The sequence below is a fragment of the Seriola aureovittata genome, chromosome 3 (genome assembly GCF_021018895.1).
Source record: "Seriola aureovittata isolate HTS-2021-v1 ecotype China chromosome 3, ASM2101889v1, whole genome shotgun sequence".
Taxonomy (NCBI): Eukaryota; Metazoa; Chordata; class Actinopteri; order Carangiformes; family Carangidae; genus Seriola; species Seriola aureovittata.
The window spans coordinates 25488313-25505731 of record NC_079366.1 but is presented as its reverse complement, the minus strand read 5'-3'; the positions used below and the strand labels follow the sequence as shown (position 1 = coordinate 25505731).

The 17419-nt window shown below is 38.1% G+C and overlaps 2 protein-coding genes across 2 annotated transcripts; both read left to right on the top strand.

The window, feature by feature from the left end:
- The first annotated feature begins 30 nt into the window (after positions 1-30).
- On the top strand, positions 31-6111 carry pin1 (peptidylprolyl cis/trans isomerase, NIMA-interacting 1). Its single transcript, XM_056372637.1, has 5 exons — positions 31-190; positions 1547-1629; positions 3918-4026; positions 4124-4231; positions 5176-6111. The coding sequence occupies exons 1-5, from the start codon at positions 133-135 to the stop codon at positions 5283-5285; spliced, it is 468 nt and encodes a 155-aa protein (XP_056228612.1). The 5' UTR covers positions 31-132; the 3' UTR covers positions 5286-6111.
- Positions 6112-8174: 2063 nt separating this feature from the next.
- On the top strand, positions 8175-15465 carry LOC130164333 (perforin-1-like). Its single transcript, XM_056369012.1, has 11 exons — positions 8175-8306; positions 8506-8547; positions 9611-9910; positions 10038-10117; positions 11106-11151; positions 11265-11410; positions 11466-11604; positions 12406-12486; positions 13467-13954; positions 14079-14172; positions 14872-15465. The coding sequence occupies exons 3-11, from the start codon at positions 9641-9643 to the stop codon at positions 15082-15084; spliced, it is 1557 nt and encodes a 518-aa protein (XP_056224987.1). The 5' UTR covers positions 8175-8306; positions 8506-8547; positions 9611-9640; the 3' UTR covers positions 15085-15465.
- Positions 15466-17419: the final 1954 nt, after the last annotated feature.

Below are 17419 nucleotides of genomic sequence, written 5' to 3'. Positions count from 1 at the left end.
CTGAAAACAATTCGTATCGTAAACACGTTACTTAGTGTTGTAACTTCCCTAGCTGCAGCCCGGCCTGGCACACGGTAGTCACGTTGAAATTAATTTTAAATAAACGCTTGTGCAGGAAGAATAACAATAATAATGTCAGACGAGGAGAATCTACCATCCGGATGGGAGAAAAGAATGAGCCGCAGTTCAGGTAATGAAACAGAAGTCAGGAGGGGCTTAAGAGCTAGCCTGCTTGCTAAATGACATATATAGTAAAGTTAGCTTAGTAGCTAGCAGCCCCAGCATCGATGTTTACTGGTGAAACCAGGCGGAAAAGATATATAAGTTTAATTAGGAGAGGCTAAAATTAAACTTGGGTATTTCGGTGTTGCAGGCGTGTCTTCTTAAATGTGGTTTTTGGCTGTTATTATGCGTGTAACTGATCCATTCAACCTGCAAGGCCCTGTATGACGTCATTATGCATCTGTGCCTTACCTGCAGCCTGAGAGGAGTGCATTTACAACTGCATGCACACCTGTGTGGGCAACTCTGAACAAGTGAAATATTCTGCAGATTTTGTTTTCCAAAGAGACAAGAAGTAAATAAAACCCGTGTAGCAAACAGACACTTAAAAGGAGCCTTTTCCTCCAATCAGGGCTGCAACTCACAATCTGCCGATTCATTTTTAAAATGGTGAAAAAAAAGTTTCCCTTTTCTTCATCTTTTTTTAGGGTTAGTGATTGTTGCAATTAAGTCACAGAAATAAGCGTTTTTTATTCCAGAATAGATAGAAAATAAACTTCTGACACACCTTACTGCATCGTGAATACCCGTCTACAGTCTCAAGATGTGTCTGGAAAGAATGCGGAGGGAATTTTAAAGGCAGTTTGATTGCATACAAATTCAATTAGTAGACGCTATTGGTTGCTATTAGAGATAAATTCACACTTTCAAAAGTGAAACTGAAAAAGCAGCAAATCTTCACATTTTAGGGAGTTGAAATGATAGAATATTTGATGTTTTTTTCCACTATCTTTGAGACTTTGAACTCTGGGAGGCGCTATAGAGTTCCTGGCAACTAAAATTGTGTTTATGAAATGCTTCCATCAGTATTATTAAGTCTACAAAGTTGACATTGACATGAAGTGTTTTTAATGTGTAATGTGACCTTGTCTATGTGTCTGTTTTACTAACTGCTTGTTTGTTTCTTCTGTTGTTCCTTGTGTTTGGTGAGACAAGGCAAATTTCGACCCTGTTGGACAATAAAGACGTATATTTTATATTCTATATTCTATATACTATTCTAGTTTGGACTTCATATGGACTTCTGCTGAATGTCTGCAAGATGTGTAAAATATGAATAGTTTGCAAACACATTTAGGGAGGAACCAAGCCAGATTTTCCTCTCTTGATTCCATTATCTCACTTCAGGCTCAATGCAATGCCAGCTCTGTCTTTCCCCCCCCCACAATTAAACCCTGTACATCTCACTGCGTAGATCTTATCATAATAATTTTTATGTGCGGATTCACGAGGATTCAATTCATCCCTCTCTTTGCCCCTCCAGGCAAGGTGTACTACTTCAACCACATCACCAATGCCAGTCAGTGGGAACGTCCGGTGGGAGATGGCCGTGGAGAACCAGATAAGGTTATTATGTGCAATTATTAGATGTGTTTATTATAATGATTACAATAAACTTTTGCCGTACCATTTTTCAAAATAAGAGTGATTAAGTGCTTCACTAGATAAAATCAGACTGAGGTAGTTTAGTGATGTGATGATTAAAACTTGTGAGGGGGTTTTGCATTTGGGAGCTTCAGTGTATTGAACTCGGCAAGAAAAGTGACACCTGGTGGTTTCATAAATTGTAGCAGCCCTTTAAGACAGGGTGTGAAGCACTATAGTACAACACCACAATGATTTCATATTGTGGATTAAGTCACATGTGTTTGTTATAAAAGGTTTAAGAAAGCTTTGTTTTTTGTTTATTTTAATGTAATATTCTTGTCTAGAAGTGCTGCTGTACATGTGCATATTTTTGTACAATATCATACGATCAAATAGTAAAAAAAACAAGTTATGATTATAAAATAATAAAATAAATGTGTTGTTCAAATAGCTGATATGTCACTTATTTTTGTTGACATGAGGTATTGATGTATGCTTTTCTGTTACCAAGGAGGTTTTTGATATTTTGTCCAAATTTCCAGTTTCTCTAAAACTTGGGGATCAGTACTAAAATATAAAATAAAGTTCTGTGGGTTTAAACAAAGTTTGGCTCCTGACCTGATCAGTTACTATCATACAAGTCTTTATAATTTACAGACTTTTACAGCTATAGGCGACTTACTGTAAGTAAGAAACTCATAACACTTTCTTAATAATTTGCTCATGTTCATGTAATCCTCTAAGTCTTGAGGAAGAAAGTATTTTTCCAGTATCTCTACTTTACTTGAGCATGATTGTTTTGGAAACTTCTGACTTTGACTCCACTACACTTAAAAGAAAAATAGCGTACCTTTGACTTTTACTTTGAAATAGAGCCTTTAGTCAATGAATTCATTTTCTTTTGTTTTCTGAAGTGTGATAGATCATACACAGTGTTCAAAAAAACCAAACAAACAATCACAGTCAACTCCTACACTGTCAGTCATGTCGTGTTGCTGCATGTTTGAACAGCTCAGTTTGGACCTGGCACTGTCCTGATGATGTTTATGTCGGATAAAAATGAGGCAGAAGAAGTCCATGTTTGGAATCTTAATTTTGTTTAAATTCCATTTAGCTTTTAAACTTTTGAGTGTTTAACACGACCAAAAATACATCACTACCTACAAAGATTTGCTGTCCAACTTTAGAAAGCATGTCAAGGTATCAAATGTTTGTCTAATTCCAAATGTGGCTGTCATTTTGTTGATTCAGTTGTTTTAAAGCCATTTCTACAGTCCTTGTAGCACATTCTACAAGCTTTTATTCTACAGTGAATCAATGCATTCAGTCAGCCGCATCAGAGTCATTAGGTTCTGTAAATACACTGGAACAATACAACAACGTGTTGACATAAAGGAAAATGTACGTTTGAATTCTTAAGTATTTTTAAAAGCAAGTACTCTGTAATTTAACTCAAGAGAAAAAAAATTCATTCATTCATTAATTCTTCCCTCCAACTCTAGTCTTGTTTTCTACACAGATGACTTAGAGACAATGGAGTGCCGCAGGCAGGGTATGTAATTTGTGCTGATTTGTGATAATTATTGAAAGTGGCGCCCTGCCATCCTCAAGCTCCGCTCAAGTAGCTGCGTTATATGTACTGATGAAGGCCTGTCATCTTGCCTAAGGTATCTATAACAATTTACATAGACTGCAGACGATTTTTAATGTTTACATGTTTACACATTTTTGTACACTGTGGGCAAAACGTGTTTTGGCCGACCATGCGACCAATACTACTGTCAAAGTTTTAAACTTCTGTTCTCCCACACCCGCTAACAACCTTGTTTCTCCTAATGACGTGACTCTTTTGCAAGAAGACTGCTGATGTGAAGGAACATAGGCTTTGACTTTCTCATGGATGTAAATATGTAAATAATCTGTGACAGCTGCATTGTGGGTATTGGAATCCTGCTTGCTAATAGCCTTTTTGATCACCTGTCTCAAACCCGCTTATAATTCATATATCTCTAAAACATTTCAATCGGGATCAGAATACCTTATTGATCCCCAGAGGTAAATTAGGTAAAATAATGTCAACTCAACTGAGCATGCTTTAACTTTGCCTTGTTTATGTTTTTGTATTTCGAAAGTAATGCTGACTAATCTAACAAAGATTAACTCAATAGATCACTCCCTGATCTCTGTTGTTCTATCATTGATTCTGGGGTATTTCGATACTGATCAGTTTGTGTTATTTGTTTGGGATTTTTTTTTCACTCACTCAGGTGCGCTGCTCTCACCTCCTGGTGAAGCATAATCAGTCACGTCGTCCATCTTCCTGGCGGGAACAAAATATCACAAGAACTAAAGACGAGGCCCTGGAACTAATTCAGAGTAAGTAAGGCAGAGGTGTAAGGGTGTGTGGGTGTGTGTGATTCAATCTGGTCAGTCAGCATGTTTCATTTGTTCTTTATTTCTCTTCTCTGTGCAGAGTTCATAGACCAGATCAAGTCTGGAGAAAAGTTTGATTATCTGGCTTCTCAGTTTAGCGACTGCAGCTCAGCTAAGAACGGTGGAGATCTGGGGCTCTTTGGCAGAGGTATACACCCAACACATACTGTACACACACGCACACACACACACACACACACACACTATATACATAGTATACCACTGTACATACACACCCCGAGTCATGCCCTCATTAATCCATACACAAAGAAAGGAGAGCTTTACACATACATGTACAGTAAGTCACTCTTTTTTTGTTTGTTTTTTTCTTTAAATGAGCCACACTGTTTCACTGGGTGACATGTTCCTTCATGACAGTGAACATAGAAACAAGTTTATTTTTTAGTCAATCCCATACACACCATCCTGCTGCTGTAGATACCCACTAGAGCACTTAATGTGTCTTAATCTGCAACTGAAGATAGTCTCCACAAATACTTGACACGCAAACAAAAAGTAAATAAATGACTTATGTTTGAATTTAGTTTGTAGAAATGTAAATTGAAGTATATGTTTGGGACCTGCTTTTAAAGATTTGAAGTAAGAACAAAAGGGCCCGGGGTTGAGTGCCACAGACTAAGTGGGGGAGTCATAAAGTTTTTAAGATGTGAAGACAGATTACAAAAACCTATTTTCATGTCAATTTGTTGTACGGTGTGTATTTAATTAGCTGGGAATTAAAGGGTCAGTTGACCCAAGTAAAATATATTCAGTTTAATTATTACATAATCAACCTGTTGCTCTCACTTCACAGCGCTGTGGTGGAAAGATTCCAACTCCATGACACACCCACACCTAAAACTGAAACCTAATGAATTTAAATTAAGAAATAATAATATTAAATGAGCTGTTAAAATAAAAACAAAACACGCACACACACACACTACTGAAAAGCTTATTTCAAGCAAACACTAGAATTTATGGACACACAGGCTACAGATGATAACGTACAACACATTCTATGAATTTTTACTTTTAATGTGAAAAAGTGTATTATTGCTTTGACACTCAGGATCTGTGTTCATGTTTCAGGTCAAATGCAGAAGCCTTTTGAAGATGCCTCATTTGCTCTTAAAGTGGGAGACATGAGCGGTCCTGTTTTTACTGACTCTGGGGTCCACATCATCCTACGCACTGGCTGAAAGGAAGAAGCCACATACTGTACTATCCTACACACACACACACACACACACACTCTCACACACACACACACACACACACACACACACACACACACAGTCAGTCCAAATCAACCAGTCCTTTGATTTATTTTAACACCCACCACCCAATAAACAAAGCTTATGGGCTGAATCGCATCATTTTAAGTGGGATCATTTTGTTCCAAGCACAATTAAACACGTATGATTAATTTCATTACACTGAACATCAAGGAGAACTGCAGATTATTCCTGTAAGACCCTCAAGCTTTTATTAACTATGGCAATGCCATTATATAAACTTATGAGTGCCTGTGACTCTGTTAAAGTGACTGCCTCGTGGAAACAGTTTCACATGACGAGTGAAGTTTGAGAATGCGTCTGTAAAAGCTTGTTTTTGTATGTGCATGTCTTCAAAAGGACCATTTACTGTATGTTTTCCATGTGGACGGTATGTGTGCCAAAGCGATTCCTCTCTGTATTTCTGTTTTGCAAAATAGATTTTTAAGATGTTTAAGATCCGTTCTGGCCATGGCAGACACGAGAGCTCTCAACATTTAGCATTGATATAGTTTTTTTTCTTTTTTCTTTGCAGCTATTCACAAACATAGAATCATTTGTTTTCATTATTCACTTTGAGAAGTGCACGTTTTCCCCTCCGTGGATATGCAAAGATGGCACCGCTGAAAACTTCCAGGTTTTAACAATCAGCTCTGCAGCTTTTAAAAGCATCAAGGTTCAGATGAACTGTAACACTGTTGTGTCATCGGGGCTCCTCTTCCATCAATAAAGAAAAGGTCTTTTTTTGTAAGTTTTGCTTAGTTCCTCTCTGTGAGAAAACATTGAACCTCACCACAAATCTTTATGTGTGTGAATGTGAGAGAAAGTGGGTGCGTGAAGATTTGTTCAGGACTAAATGAAGTGATGAACATGAATAATGATCTGCTATTTAATGCAAAGAATCCTTCTGACGTTGACTAAAGGTGGACATCCTGTTCCACTAAATGTAGGAAAGAAATGCAAGTGAACTTCCTTTATATCATTTCCTGTAAGGATCCATGTTCTTCACATCTTAGCAGTGTGGCTCTCGTTACTGTGACGGCACTGATCCAGAGTATATTACCTCGACATATGATGGATGGATGATGACATGAAATGTTGTACTGCCGTTCACAGCTCCATATCATCATGGCTTTGGTGATCCTCTGACTTTTCCATCGGTGCCATCAGCAGCTTGATGTTTTAGGTGCAGGTGTGTCCCGGTGGGTCACCTGGTAGAGCACCTACCATTTAGCCTCAGTCCTTACCGCAGGAGCCCTGATTCGAATCCAGCCCAGACCCTTTGCTGCTTGTCACCCCGTCTCTCTCCCCCAACTTCCCCCCCAGTCGAATTCAAATAAGCTTTACTGGCATGATAAATCAGAAACCTATACTGCCAAAGCAGTACAGAAAATTATAAACAGACAGATGATTGATTAATGATTGTACAATAATATTAAATACAATATAATAAAAGACATTTTTTACAGATGTAATCGCACATGTATTACAGAGCTTGTTCTCACAGATTATGACAAGATTTAACATATTTTGCAGCGATTCCTGCACATTGACTTTTCTCCCCACATACGACAGTTTCTGAAGATCAGGGAAGTGGATAAAATCAGGATATATATGATTTTTTTTTTTTTGAGGAAAACTCTCTCAACATCCAATAGGTGATTTGCTGTGAACAGAACTTTGGCACAGATTAAGATAGTTTTGTACCACACGGGAGAAACTGTAATGACTTTTCGTCTGACAGCATCATCAGGACAAAGCTCCTGGACAAACCGACACCTAAAAAAATATGGTGCAACGTCCCCACCTTGAACGGGCTGACTAAAACGGGGTTATTGACTCAATCACGTGAACATTTCTATTCCTTTTAGATCTAATTTGAGGTTTAGGCGTAGTCTTTCAATCTTTCAGTCTTGCATCACGTTCAGACAATTTATATATGTCTAATAAAATGTTCTGCAGACTCACCGGTTTTACAAACATAGCAGGTCAGTTATCTTTTAGAGAAACTAGTGGTTCCCCCTGTGAGCCAAATATATGCCAATACACGAGGAGCACAAAAGGGGCTTCGGACTCACCAATTTGCAAATGGATGGAAAACGGCAGACTCAAAACTAATGTAGGTCTAGTTGAGTGATTTATTATGAAGAAATGGGAGCAAAGGTTTACAGAATGGTGAGGCGGGCATGCGGTCCAAACAGACAAACAAATCTGGGAATGAAGAAGCAGGAATCTAAAGTGGAGTAAACAAGCCAAAGGGTTTAAACTCGGTTAGGCGAGGCAATATTCTAAGGAACCAGGACAATGTGATGTAACTGAAAAGAGGGAAGATATGAAATACGTGGAACTGAAAATTAACTGGAAAAAATGCAAAAGTGGGAAGTAAAATTGCAACAGATGCATGGTCAAAAGGTAACGCATGTGTTTATTAGTGACAATGAATCATGTTTAGAGTCTGATAACAACTGGGCCTGGTGAAGATTTTTCTCGGCACACTGAATTGGCGAGCCAACCAGGAGAGGTTTCAGGTGCCTGACTTCTGGACAGATCTGCTGCTGCCCAGATCAGCAGAGGTCCCAAAACAAGGTAAGCACAGCCTTTGGAGTTCTGCATGTATTTGTTGAACCTGAGTGCATGTGCATCCTCCCATGAAAACGCTGCAGGGAGACCGGTGAGTGCAGAGAGCAGATGGCAGATGAATGGTTGGCACCGAGGCCGAACCCTCCTCCATGGCCCTTAGATCCCCCATCGTACCCGCATGATAAAAATCCATTCAGGGCAAGACAGTGCCATGTGTGAGGAGGAGGGCGATTACGCCCCACAGAAGGAGGAGAGATATAAAAATAGAGATATAAAAATGAGTGTACAACTGAGACAGTTCAGTTTTATCTTTTTACAGTGAACTGAGAGGACTTTGTGACTACGATTCGAACCCATCTGGCTCTGGTGAAGATTGCTCTCTCACACTAAACTATCTATGTCTCGTTTGTCAATTAGTTTCAGTGCATTTATTACCTTGTTTTAATGTCAGAACATTATGTTATTTTAACTGCATGATTGTCTTTTGTCTGTTCCTAGTTGTTTGTCTCTTCTGCACCTATTCTGATTTCTGCCTGCTCCTAAATGGGTTTGTTTCTCGTTTCAGACTATCTTCACTGTTCTTGACCCTGGACTTCCTCACTATCTGGTAAGCCCATCAGTGAATCAGTGACTGCGTTCGTCGGGTCCTACAGAAATGTAGTGAGGTAGAAATATAAAGTAGCGTAGAATTGAAACACTGAAATATAGTTGAAGAACCTTCAAAACGTATATGCTCACAGCCAACCAGGAAATGTAGTTGTTTTCTGCCTGTGGTTCTTTCGGCATGTTTGCCGTCGTGAATCAGTTAAGCAGCTGTAATTCACTGATAATAATAATAATAATACATTTATTTGTATAGCACCTTTCATACAAGAAATGCAGCTCAAAGTGCTTTACAACAAAGAAAAAGCATGCACATGAGAAACATGTGAAAAACATAAATGTAAAATAAAATTTTTCTCATAAATTTACAACTTCAATGTCAGAGTTTTTTTACCCCCCGTTTTGTAATGTTTTTCTTTTGTTTTTTAACCTACTATGGCCTTAATCACCAGCAGTAATAAGTGGAAAATCCAATCTCATTGTGGTGAGCGGACCGTTTAAGAACGATAACCAAACCATTTATAAACAATGAAATATTAGAAAAATAGCTTGTTTTCAGCAAAATGGTTGAGTGTAAAATGTTGTTGTGAATTCAACTCATTTGTAAGAGGAAGATTGTGTTATTTCTTCTTTTATCAATGACACAGCTTTAAGATAAACTGCTTTTCTCAGTTTTATAACATTGTAAATTTGGGTTTTGAACTGTTGCTTGGACAAAACAAATAATTTGAAGACAAGAGATCATGTAAACCTAAGTGGTAAAATGATCTCAGTGACTGAAAATTGTGAATATTTGTGACATATTTTCCCCGACTAACTTAATATTTGTGGTGTTTCAGAAAATTTTACCTTACAAAGTCCGATCATATCAGTCCACTACTGTTCTAAGGTTTAAATAAAACAATATACAGTTGATACAAAGATGTTAAACTGGGAACTGACTAATCATACAACTGTGATAGAAGATCAAATAGTGAAAATCACAATTAGTGTTTGCCCCACATTTGTTGAACCCGTACACCACAGCTGAAATGATTCTGTTTTTTGTATCTTCTCTTGTCTGTCAGAAATATTTCAGCATCTCTTTGACCCCAGCCATGCTCTCCTTTTCACCTGCACTCCCTCCCTTCCTGAGTCTCCTCCTCTTACTGTCACACCACTCACCTGTTCGCTCCTGTCGAACTGGGAGCGGCAGGAAATGTGAGTCCGCTCCCTTCGTGCCGGGCTACGACCTGGCGGGGGAGGGCTTCGATGTGGTCAGCCTGCAGCGAAAAGGAGCCTACATGGTCGATGTGAGGACCTACCTCACCCCAAGAGGCACCTGTACTCTCTGTCGCAACCCTCTGCAAGGCAACATGCTGCAGAAAGTACATTTAAATCAGCAAAGCACAATCACAGGCTTTTCCAGTGGCTATGTTCTGCAGCAGCTTGCAGACATTTGCTCACAAACTGCTGATGTACTTCTAAGTGAATTGTTCTCGCCTTCATTCACAGCTGCCAGTGTCTGCAGTGGATTGGCACGCGTTCAGCCGATGCGATGTTAAAATTGAGCAAAGTGAACACAACACCGTCAGGTATGTGATATCCATAATGCCATGTAACACATTTTTAATTATTATTCTAGTGCCCCCATAAATATCTCTAAACATGTGCTGCACTCTTAAATAGACAGGAACCCATCTCATTCATATATATCATTTTTTGTAATAGTTTCTTTTCAGAAGCAACCGGGGCTCGCATCACAACAACACAAAAACGAACCACCACACACACCTTGGCACCGACTGATGACGTAAAGTGTCGCAAAAAATGTGATACACTGAAATCGAGCAAAACAATAATCAAAATATTAAATATATTCTGGACAAAATGGAATTAAAATATATTTTTCCTGCACATGCGTGTTACCCATCAGAGTATGCTAAACTTCTTGTCTTCCACATCAGTTACTTGGGGTCCCAATTATTAATTAAGCCACACCTGCCTTTTTTTTTTTATTGTTTATTTTATGTGTATTGCATGAAAAAAAAATTTGCCTGTTAATTGACACTTCAGCATCTGAATCGGACTCCCTTGAAAACACTTGTCTATTTACAAAATATTCCAGATTCACACTTTTTGTCTTAAGAAGTTTCACACATGACTATGTTTTCATTCGGCCATCATCAAAGTCAACGCCCGGGTCAGTGGCTCATGTATTTATAGAGCCGTGGTTGATATGATCCCGGTGATAGCGTTGTTACTCTCTACTGTGTCCCTGTTGATGATAAAAGACACAGTGAACATGAGTTAAGGTATCGATGTTTCAATGTTAGAATCAATCCCAGAACAGAAACTTTTGGAATCGTTAGTAGCCTATCGATATTGCAGTATTGATCCGCACACCACTACCACAAATGATCCTGCTGACGGTATAACTCTTTAAATATTCTGCGCCATTAAGGAAAACGATGGTTATATTCACTGTTTATTTATTAATATCCTCAATAGAAAAAAAATAAACATAAGAAATTAAAGAGATGATCATTGATCATTTCTGCATTTCTGTGATTTTGTCCACAGTTTGCTTATTACGAAATACACTTCTCAGGAGAGCAGCACCTGGGAGGTAGGACACATCTCACAGACACTGTTGGAAAGAAATTTGCAAGGAAATATCATATTATAATTTTTGTAACTTGATAGATGTCTGATGTCTTTTTTGTTGTTGTTTTTAATCAGTCTGGCCTAGATTTACAGGAGAATGTGACGGCACACCTGACGCTGGGAGGATCATGCTCCTCTGCTTGTAAGTTTGCTACAGAAAGGAGCAAAGAGGACCGCTACACCTTCAGCCTACACAAAATCACCTGCAGCCATTACAGGAGGTCAGACTTTCAGTTGACACAGTTCAATTACTGTGCTGTTTCTTTGTGTTTTTAGTTACCGTGTGCCAACCAAACCAATCCTCAGCACTGAGTTCAGCAGGGATCTGGATCTGCTGCCCACTAGCTACAGGCCCTACACCAAGGCCCAGTACAGACGGCTCATAGAGACCTACGGCACACATTATATCTACAAGGTCACACACCACTCTCTCTCTCTCTCTCTCTCTCACACACACACACACACACACACACACACACACACACACACACACACACACACACACACTACTTTTATTTTCTTATAGAAAGTGAAACCAGAACTTCTGGGTTTTGTTCATGTTAAAAAAAACGAATAAACTCATAATCCATTCTCATTTCTTACAGAGGTTATAACTAAAAATCCATCTTTGGAATATAACCTTAATCAAATCTATGTTGTGTTTCACTGCACATATTTAGAAAAAGACATTATTTTAAAAACAAACAAACAAACAAAAAAAATGATTTAATATCTTCAGAAACCCAGTATCTGAGTAATTAAGGGGACACAGAGGATATTACAGCTAAAAAAGTTAAGAAAATTACTTTAAAAGACACCATTGATGAGTTCTATGGACAAAGCCAAATGCCCGTGCTGCCACATTTGTAAATTGTCAAGGGAGCTGTAGTTTGTAGCTGTTTGTTTTTTCTGTGCTCACAAAGTAATCATTGTTTTAACTTTGTTAAAATCACAAAGGTTTTGATTTCTAATAGTAAGTGATATGAAAGATGTCAGCCTGTCCTAGAAATGCACAGTAAGCTCCAGGAACAGCCTTAATTTTTTTTTTTAGAAAGTGCTGATGAAAGAAATGCTGAATAAGAGATTACACTGGGAAGCAGAAGTTGGTGGAACAGAAGCTAGCCCAGATGTGACGTCATGACTTCAGTTCTCTATGTCATGAAAAACAAATGACATCACGTTTTCTTTGTCTCATCAACATCGTCCTTTATTTCAGGTTTATCTTGGGGGCCGACTGAGGCGAGTCACAGCTGCACGCACCTGTTTGTCCTCCCTGAATCGGTTCTCTTCGTTAGAGGTACATGCAGCCAAAAGTAACCTGAATACGTATCCTGCTTTCAAGAGCTGCCAGAAATTACATGATTTTAAGTTTAGCACAGAATGACGGCATGGCTGATAAACCTGCGGTCAATATTAGTTTATTACACATCTTCACACGTGTTGGGAGGTAAGTAACAAGATCTTGCTGTACAAAAATGCCAAAGTTATGTTGGAGATAAATTTGCCTTCATAACACAGCTCGTCCACCAAAGAGCAATAAAAGGTCTTTTTTTTTGTCTTTTAGCCATTTGTTTTACATTTAGATATTATATAAGGTTATATAAGATTATACAAGAGAGTATAATACATCCTCTGAGCAGCTACTTCTTCAGGGCAGACTGGAGGCTACAGTTAGAGTTGGTGTTGAGATGGGAGCTAGCTGGTTAGCATGCTAACTTCTGTAGAAGAAAAGAACTGATAGAAATACAAGCAAAACAAGAATCAACTTTAGCATTGCTTTCCACCTCCGGAGACAGCTCTTGGCGAGTAAAGGAATGAAGTTTGATGCTGAACTCACAACGTTTCTTTGAGACTCATAAGTAAACAGCTGCTAATGCTAACAGTGGCTATGTAGCAATAGCAAAACTTACAATAGCCTCTTTCATGCCTTCATGTTCAGTACCATTAGAAATTAAGCTAATTCAGGCAGATAACTCTAAGAAGCCCACTTATGCACTGTATTTACACAGGTAGGCCTACATTTACCTTTTCTCACTCTTCAAAATAAAATTAGCTATTTTACTGGCTTGGTAGCTCAAAGCAGGACATGACTTAGTGATTATAGGGGTAAAACATCTGCCCCAGAGATAATAGTTTTGTCATGAACAATTTTAGCATGCATTTAAACAGATGACAAATAATATTTAACTTCCTTTATAAACGCTAGACCATGTTTATTGGAGAAACACATACACCCTGTACCATGAACAACATCTGCTTTCCCTTCCTGTCCTCTAGATGAACGAATGCTTATCGATGGGTATCAGTGTAGGCCTGGGGAAGATCAGTTTATCCAGTCTCAGCAAGTCTTGCAGAGAATTCCTCCAGAACCGGGACGTCACAACTTCGTACAGGTCGGGTCTCCACCAACACCACACAGAGGTGATAGGAGGCAGAGGTTGGGTGGGGGAGTTTGCAATCGATCGTAACGACTCCCTGGGATACCTGAATTGGATGAAAACTCTCAAGGATCATCCTGATGTTGTTGAGTACTTCCTGATACCGCTGCATGAACTTGCACCAAAAAGGCCACAGCTGAAGCAGGCCATTGAGGACTACATAAAAGACAATGGTGTAAGGAGGCCAAACAGCCAGATGTCCTGCGGGAGCGGCATCCCTAACCTGGATTCCCAGTGCTGTCCTCAGCAGGCCTGGAGGGGAACACTGGTAGTGACCAACATCCAAGGCTGGGGTCTGTGTGGAGATTTTTTCAGCACGACTGAGGCGTACGTATAGAATTATCTTGAGATTCAGAGGTACTGAGAGAGTGGGTACTGTGAATATGATGTATAAAAAACAAATATGAATGAATTGGTGCCTTTGCTCTTTCTTGTTTTTGCCAAATGACAGGTATGCTAAAGTGTACTACGGTGACATCAGCCACACGACTAATGTGATCTATTCAAATGATCCTAACTGGAATGAACACTTGACATTCGGCAAGGTAACTACAAATGGTCTCTTTACAAATCACCTCGAAGGGCAGCGATTTACATTTACAAAAGTTTAATCCCATCATTTGGCCTTTAGCTCTGATTCATATTTAGGCAAGAGCTTCCACTTACTGAATTACCACTTACAAAAATATAAAATGGGATTTACAAAAATGCCAAACATAAAGCTTCTAAAACTTCAACCTACAGCTTGTGGAGCCACTGGCAACAACAGGCCTTTTAAAGTCTAAATTAAGCATTTTGTAAATAATGTACTGTATATTCATCGATTACATATTGCATCTTCCAGATATGAGAATGAATGGGATAATGCTTTATTTTACAGGTCTATAAATTCAATTTTATTTCCAAATAATCTTCTAAGAAATTTCCTGGAAAGAACTGTATAACTGTATAATTATTATAGGTAATAATGTAATATTAATAGAGAGTGATCAGTTGGTATGCATCCAGTTAATATTAAATGCTAAGCTAGCACAACCTTGACACTTTTATTCGGAGGACACCAGATGAGCTGCACATGCAAAGTATGAAATGTGTCTAAAAACAAACATCCAGTTCAACATAAATGAAGAATAAAGTTTGCAATAATAAATAAATGAGAAATAAATTATTTAAATGGGGCAATTATGAACTGATTCATAGTGGATTCAAACTCATCAAGGGTATTTTTATTGATTTTAATGTAGGTGGACACAAACTTATGGTTGACGGTCCAGATCTGGGACCAGGATGAGTTTTACGATGACCTCTTGGGATCATGTTGGATGGACCTGAGCCAGGGGACACAAAGCTTCACCTGCAAGGTGGATGGAGGCGGCTTCGAGGTCCAGTACACTCTTACCTGTGACTATCACCTGACTGGAGAGAAGTGTGACCAGTACAAACCATCTCCAATGTGAGAAATGCATTCTGGGTGTGATATTAGATCTGATTACTTTCTTTAATTTCTCACCAAACATAAAAAAATATATAGTTTCACTGAATATAATCAAAGAGCACATGAAATTGAAAAACTTATAAAGATAAAAAAAAAACAGGCTCCTGATTTGTGTCTGTTTTACTAACAATCTGATTCAGTAGCTGATCACTGTTAAACCATTTATTATGAGACGATTTAGGACTGATAGTCGGTTTGTATCCTGTTTTGAATTTTTTGAATTTAGTTCTGTCAAATCCTTCTAATGTCTACAGTAAGAACGACATGTTTGTCTACTAAAACACGAACTCTTGTCTTCAAGTGTCTTCACGTACCGAAAATAAATATTTTAGTTTGGATTTTATTATTTGCATTTCTGTCTTTATTGTAAAGCACTTTGTAACTTTGTTTTGAAAGGTGCTATATAAATATATAAAGTTATTATTATTATTATTATTATTATTTCCAAACCAAATTACACAGTTTTAAAACCAATGATTTCAATTGGTAGCACTTTTCTTTTGATACAGTCTTCCAAACATGTCAGCAATTAAATCCAAGGTCATATCCTTAAACCAGGAAATAGCAATCCCTGGTTGATTTTCTACCATCCTTATAGAAAAGCAACCAGGGATCGCTTATTGCGTTGTGCGGATGATATTGACCTCTTAGCCCTGCAGCCATGCAGCTTGGTTGAATGTAAGTTGCAACATCGGGTACAAAAATTCAATGTCTGAACAATATCTATTGCCAACATCAATTTGACATAGAATACTGACAACAGGTTTTAAGTTGTGTTGGCAAATAACCAAAATACAGTGTCTTCCAAGTTTTTAATGCCAATGCAATCTCATCATTCTAGTCATGAGCAAAACCCAACGTCTGCTAAACGTCACGTCAGTTACCCAACGCTGGGTTTTGACGTCAACCCTATCTTCATTTCAAGCCAAAATGTCTGTCCGGCGTTTGAGTCGTTAGAGTCCAACGTCTGATGTTACTCCTGGGAACACACACCTTACTGGACACTTAATGTTATTTTTTTACCTGTTATGTGGTATTTGACATTATACATCCTCCATAAAGCTACAGCTTTAACACTAAACTATGTGTAAGTTATACTGCTGTCAGTCTAAAATTAATTTGGTAAAACTCGTGATCCTGAGCACCTGAGCTAAATCTTGTTCCATTTTCACCATTTATGCAGCAATGTGGTGGAAACCAAAAAAAAACAAATTTTCTAGAGGTTAATGTCAGTGTGAAACCCATCCTCACATTTCCCAGACAGTTCTAGCTAGCTTCACTATTGACCTCAGAATAACATACGTTTCTACATTACTTCACAGGTCAGTTATGTCAAAACTGTCAAATCCTTGTAGTATCTACTGTTAGCAATGTTTTTGTCATCCTTTCCCCAGTTCCCAAATTGAACTTCCATAAATACTGTTTGTTATGTTCCTGGTGCAATTTGCAGAGGGTCTATATATCCTTGCCTCTGCTGAATCAATGATTGTCCATATCCATACTAACAAGTACACATTAAGTATATACGGTCACCACCTAGTTATTTATGTTGAAAGTATTTTGTGTTGTTCCATTTTGAGATTATATTCAATTAAATATTGAAGTTTAGAAAGTGGGATTTAATTCTGGCAAGTTAAATTAACCTTTAACCTTTAGTTTTGTATGATCACCTGCTCCATGTTTCCACATGAGGAAAGGACAAGGCATGAAAATGAAAATATAGTGATGGGTACTTAATGAATTCAATTTCAAAAAATGGATTAAAATATTCCTGCAACTACAGTGCTTAAGTTCAGTGGTTAAATTGTTTTTGTAATGATTCTATAAATGTTACTTTAATAGCTGTGAAAGATATGTAATATAGTCTATTTACTGTAGACCCACTGTGGTTTGTGATTTGTTTTTATCAATAAAAACATCTAATAGTCTACAGCTACACTAGCAGCTTTGAGCCACATGCTAATGTTAGCATGCATGCTAACTGGCTCACAATGATGTTAATATGATATGTAGCAGGTATGATGTTTTTATCCTCTTATTATAGTATGTTATCACGCCAACGTTTGCTAATTAGCATTAAACCAAAGTACAGCTGAGGCGGGTTTTAAATTTGACCTGAAAAGTTGAGGGATCAAGAATGTCTGTATAAACGTCTGTATCAATTTCACAGCAATGCATCTGAATGTTGAAGACACATTTCACTTAATATTAAAAATGCCCCATGGTGCTGCTATAATAAAAGATAGTAATATAATGATAATGTTTGTGAAGATTGTGGAGGCAAAAATGTCCTACAT

Excerpts from the sequence above, each read along its gene's own strand:
- LOC130164333 (XM_056369012.1), top strand. The coding sequence starts at position 9,641 with ATGCTCTCCTTTTCACCTGCACTCCCTCCCTTCCTGAGTCTCCTCCTC. Across the intron at positions 9,911-10,037 it reads AAGGCAACATGCTGCAGAAA|CTGCCAGTGTCTGCAGTGGA; the intron begins GTACATTTAAAT and ends CTTCATTCACAG. Across the intron at positions 10,118-11,105 it reads AGTGAACACAACACCGTCAG|TTTGCTTATTACGAAATACA; the intron begins GTATGTGATATC and ends TTTTGTCCACAG.
- pin1 (XM_056372637.1), top strand. The coding sequence starts at position 133 with ATGTCAGACGAGGAGAATCTACCATCCGGATGGGAGAAAAGAATGAGC. Across the intron at positions 191-1,546 it reads AAGAATGAGCCGCAGTTCAG|GCAAGGTGTACTACTTCAAC; the intron begins GTAATGAAACAG and ends TTGCCCCTCCAG. Across the intron at positions 4,232-5,175 it reads TCTGGGGCTCTTTGGCAGAG|GTCAAATGCAGAAGCCTTTT; the intron begins GTATACACCCAA and ends TTCATGTTTCAG.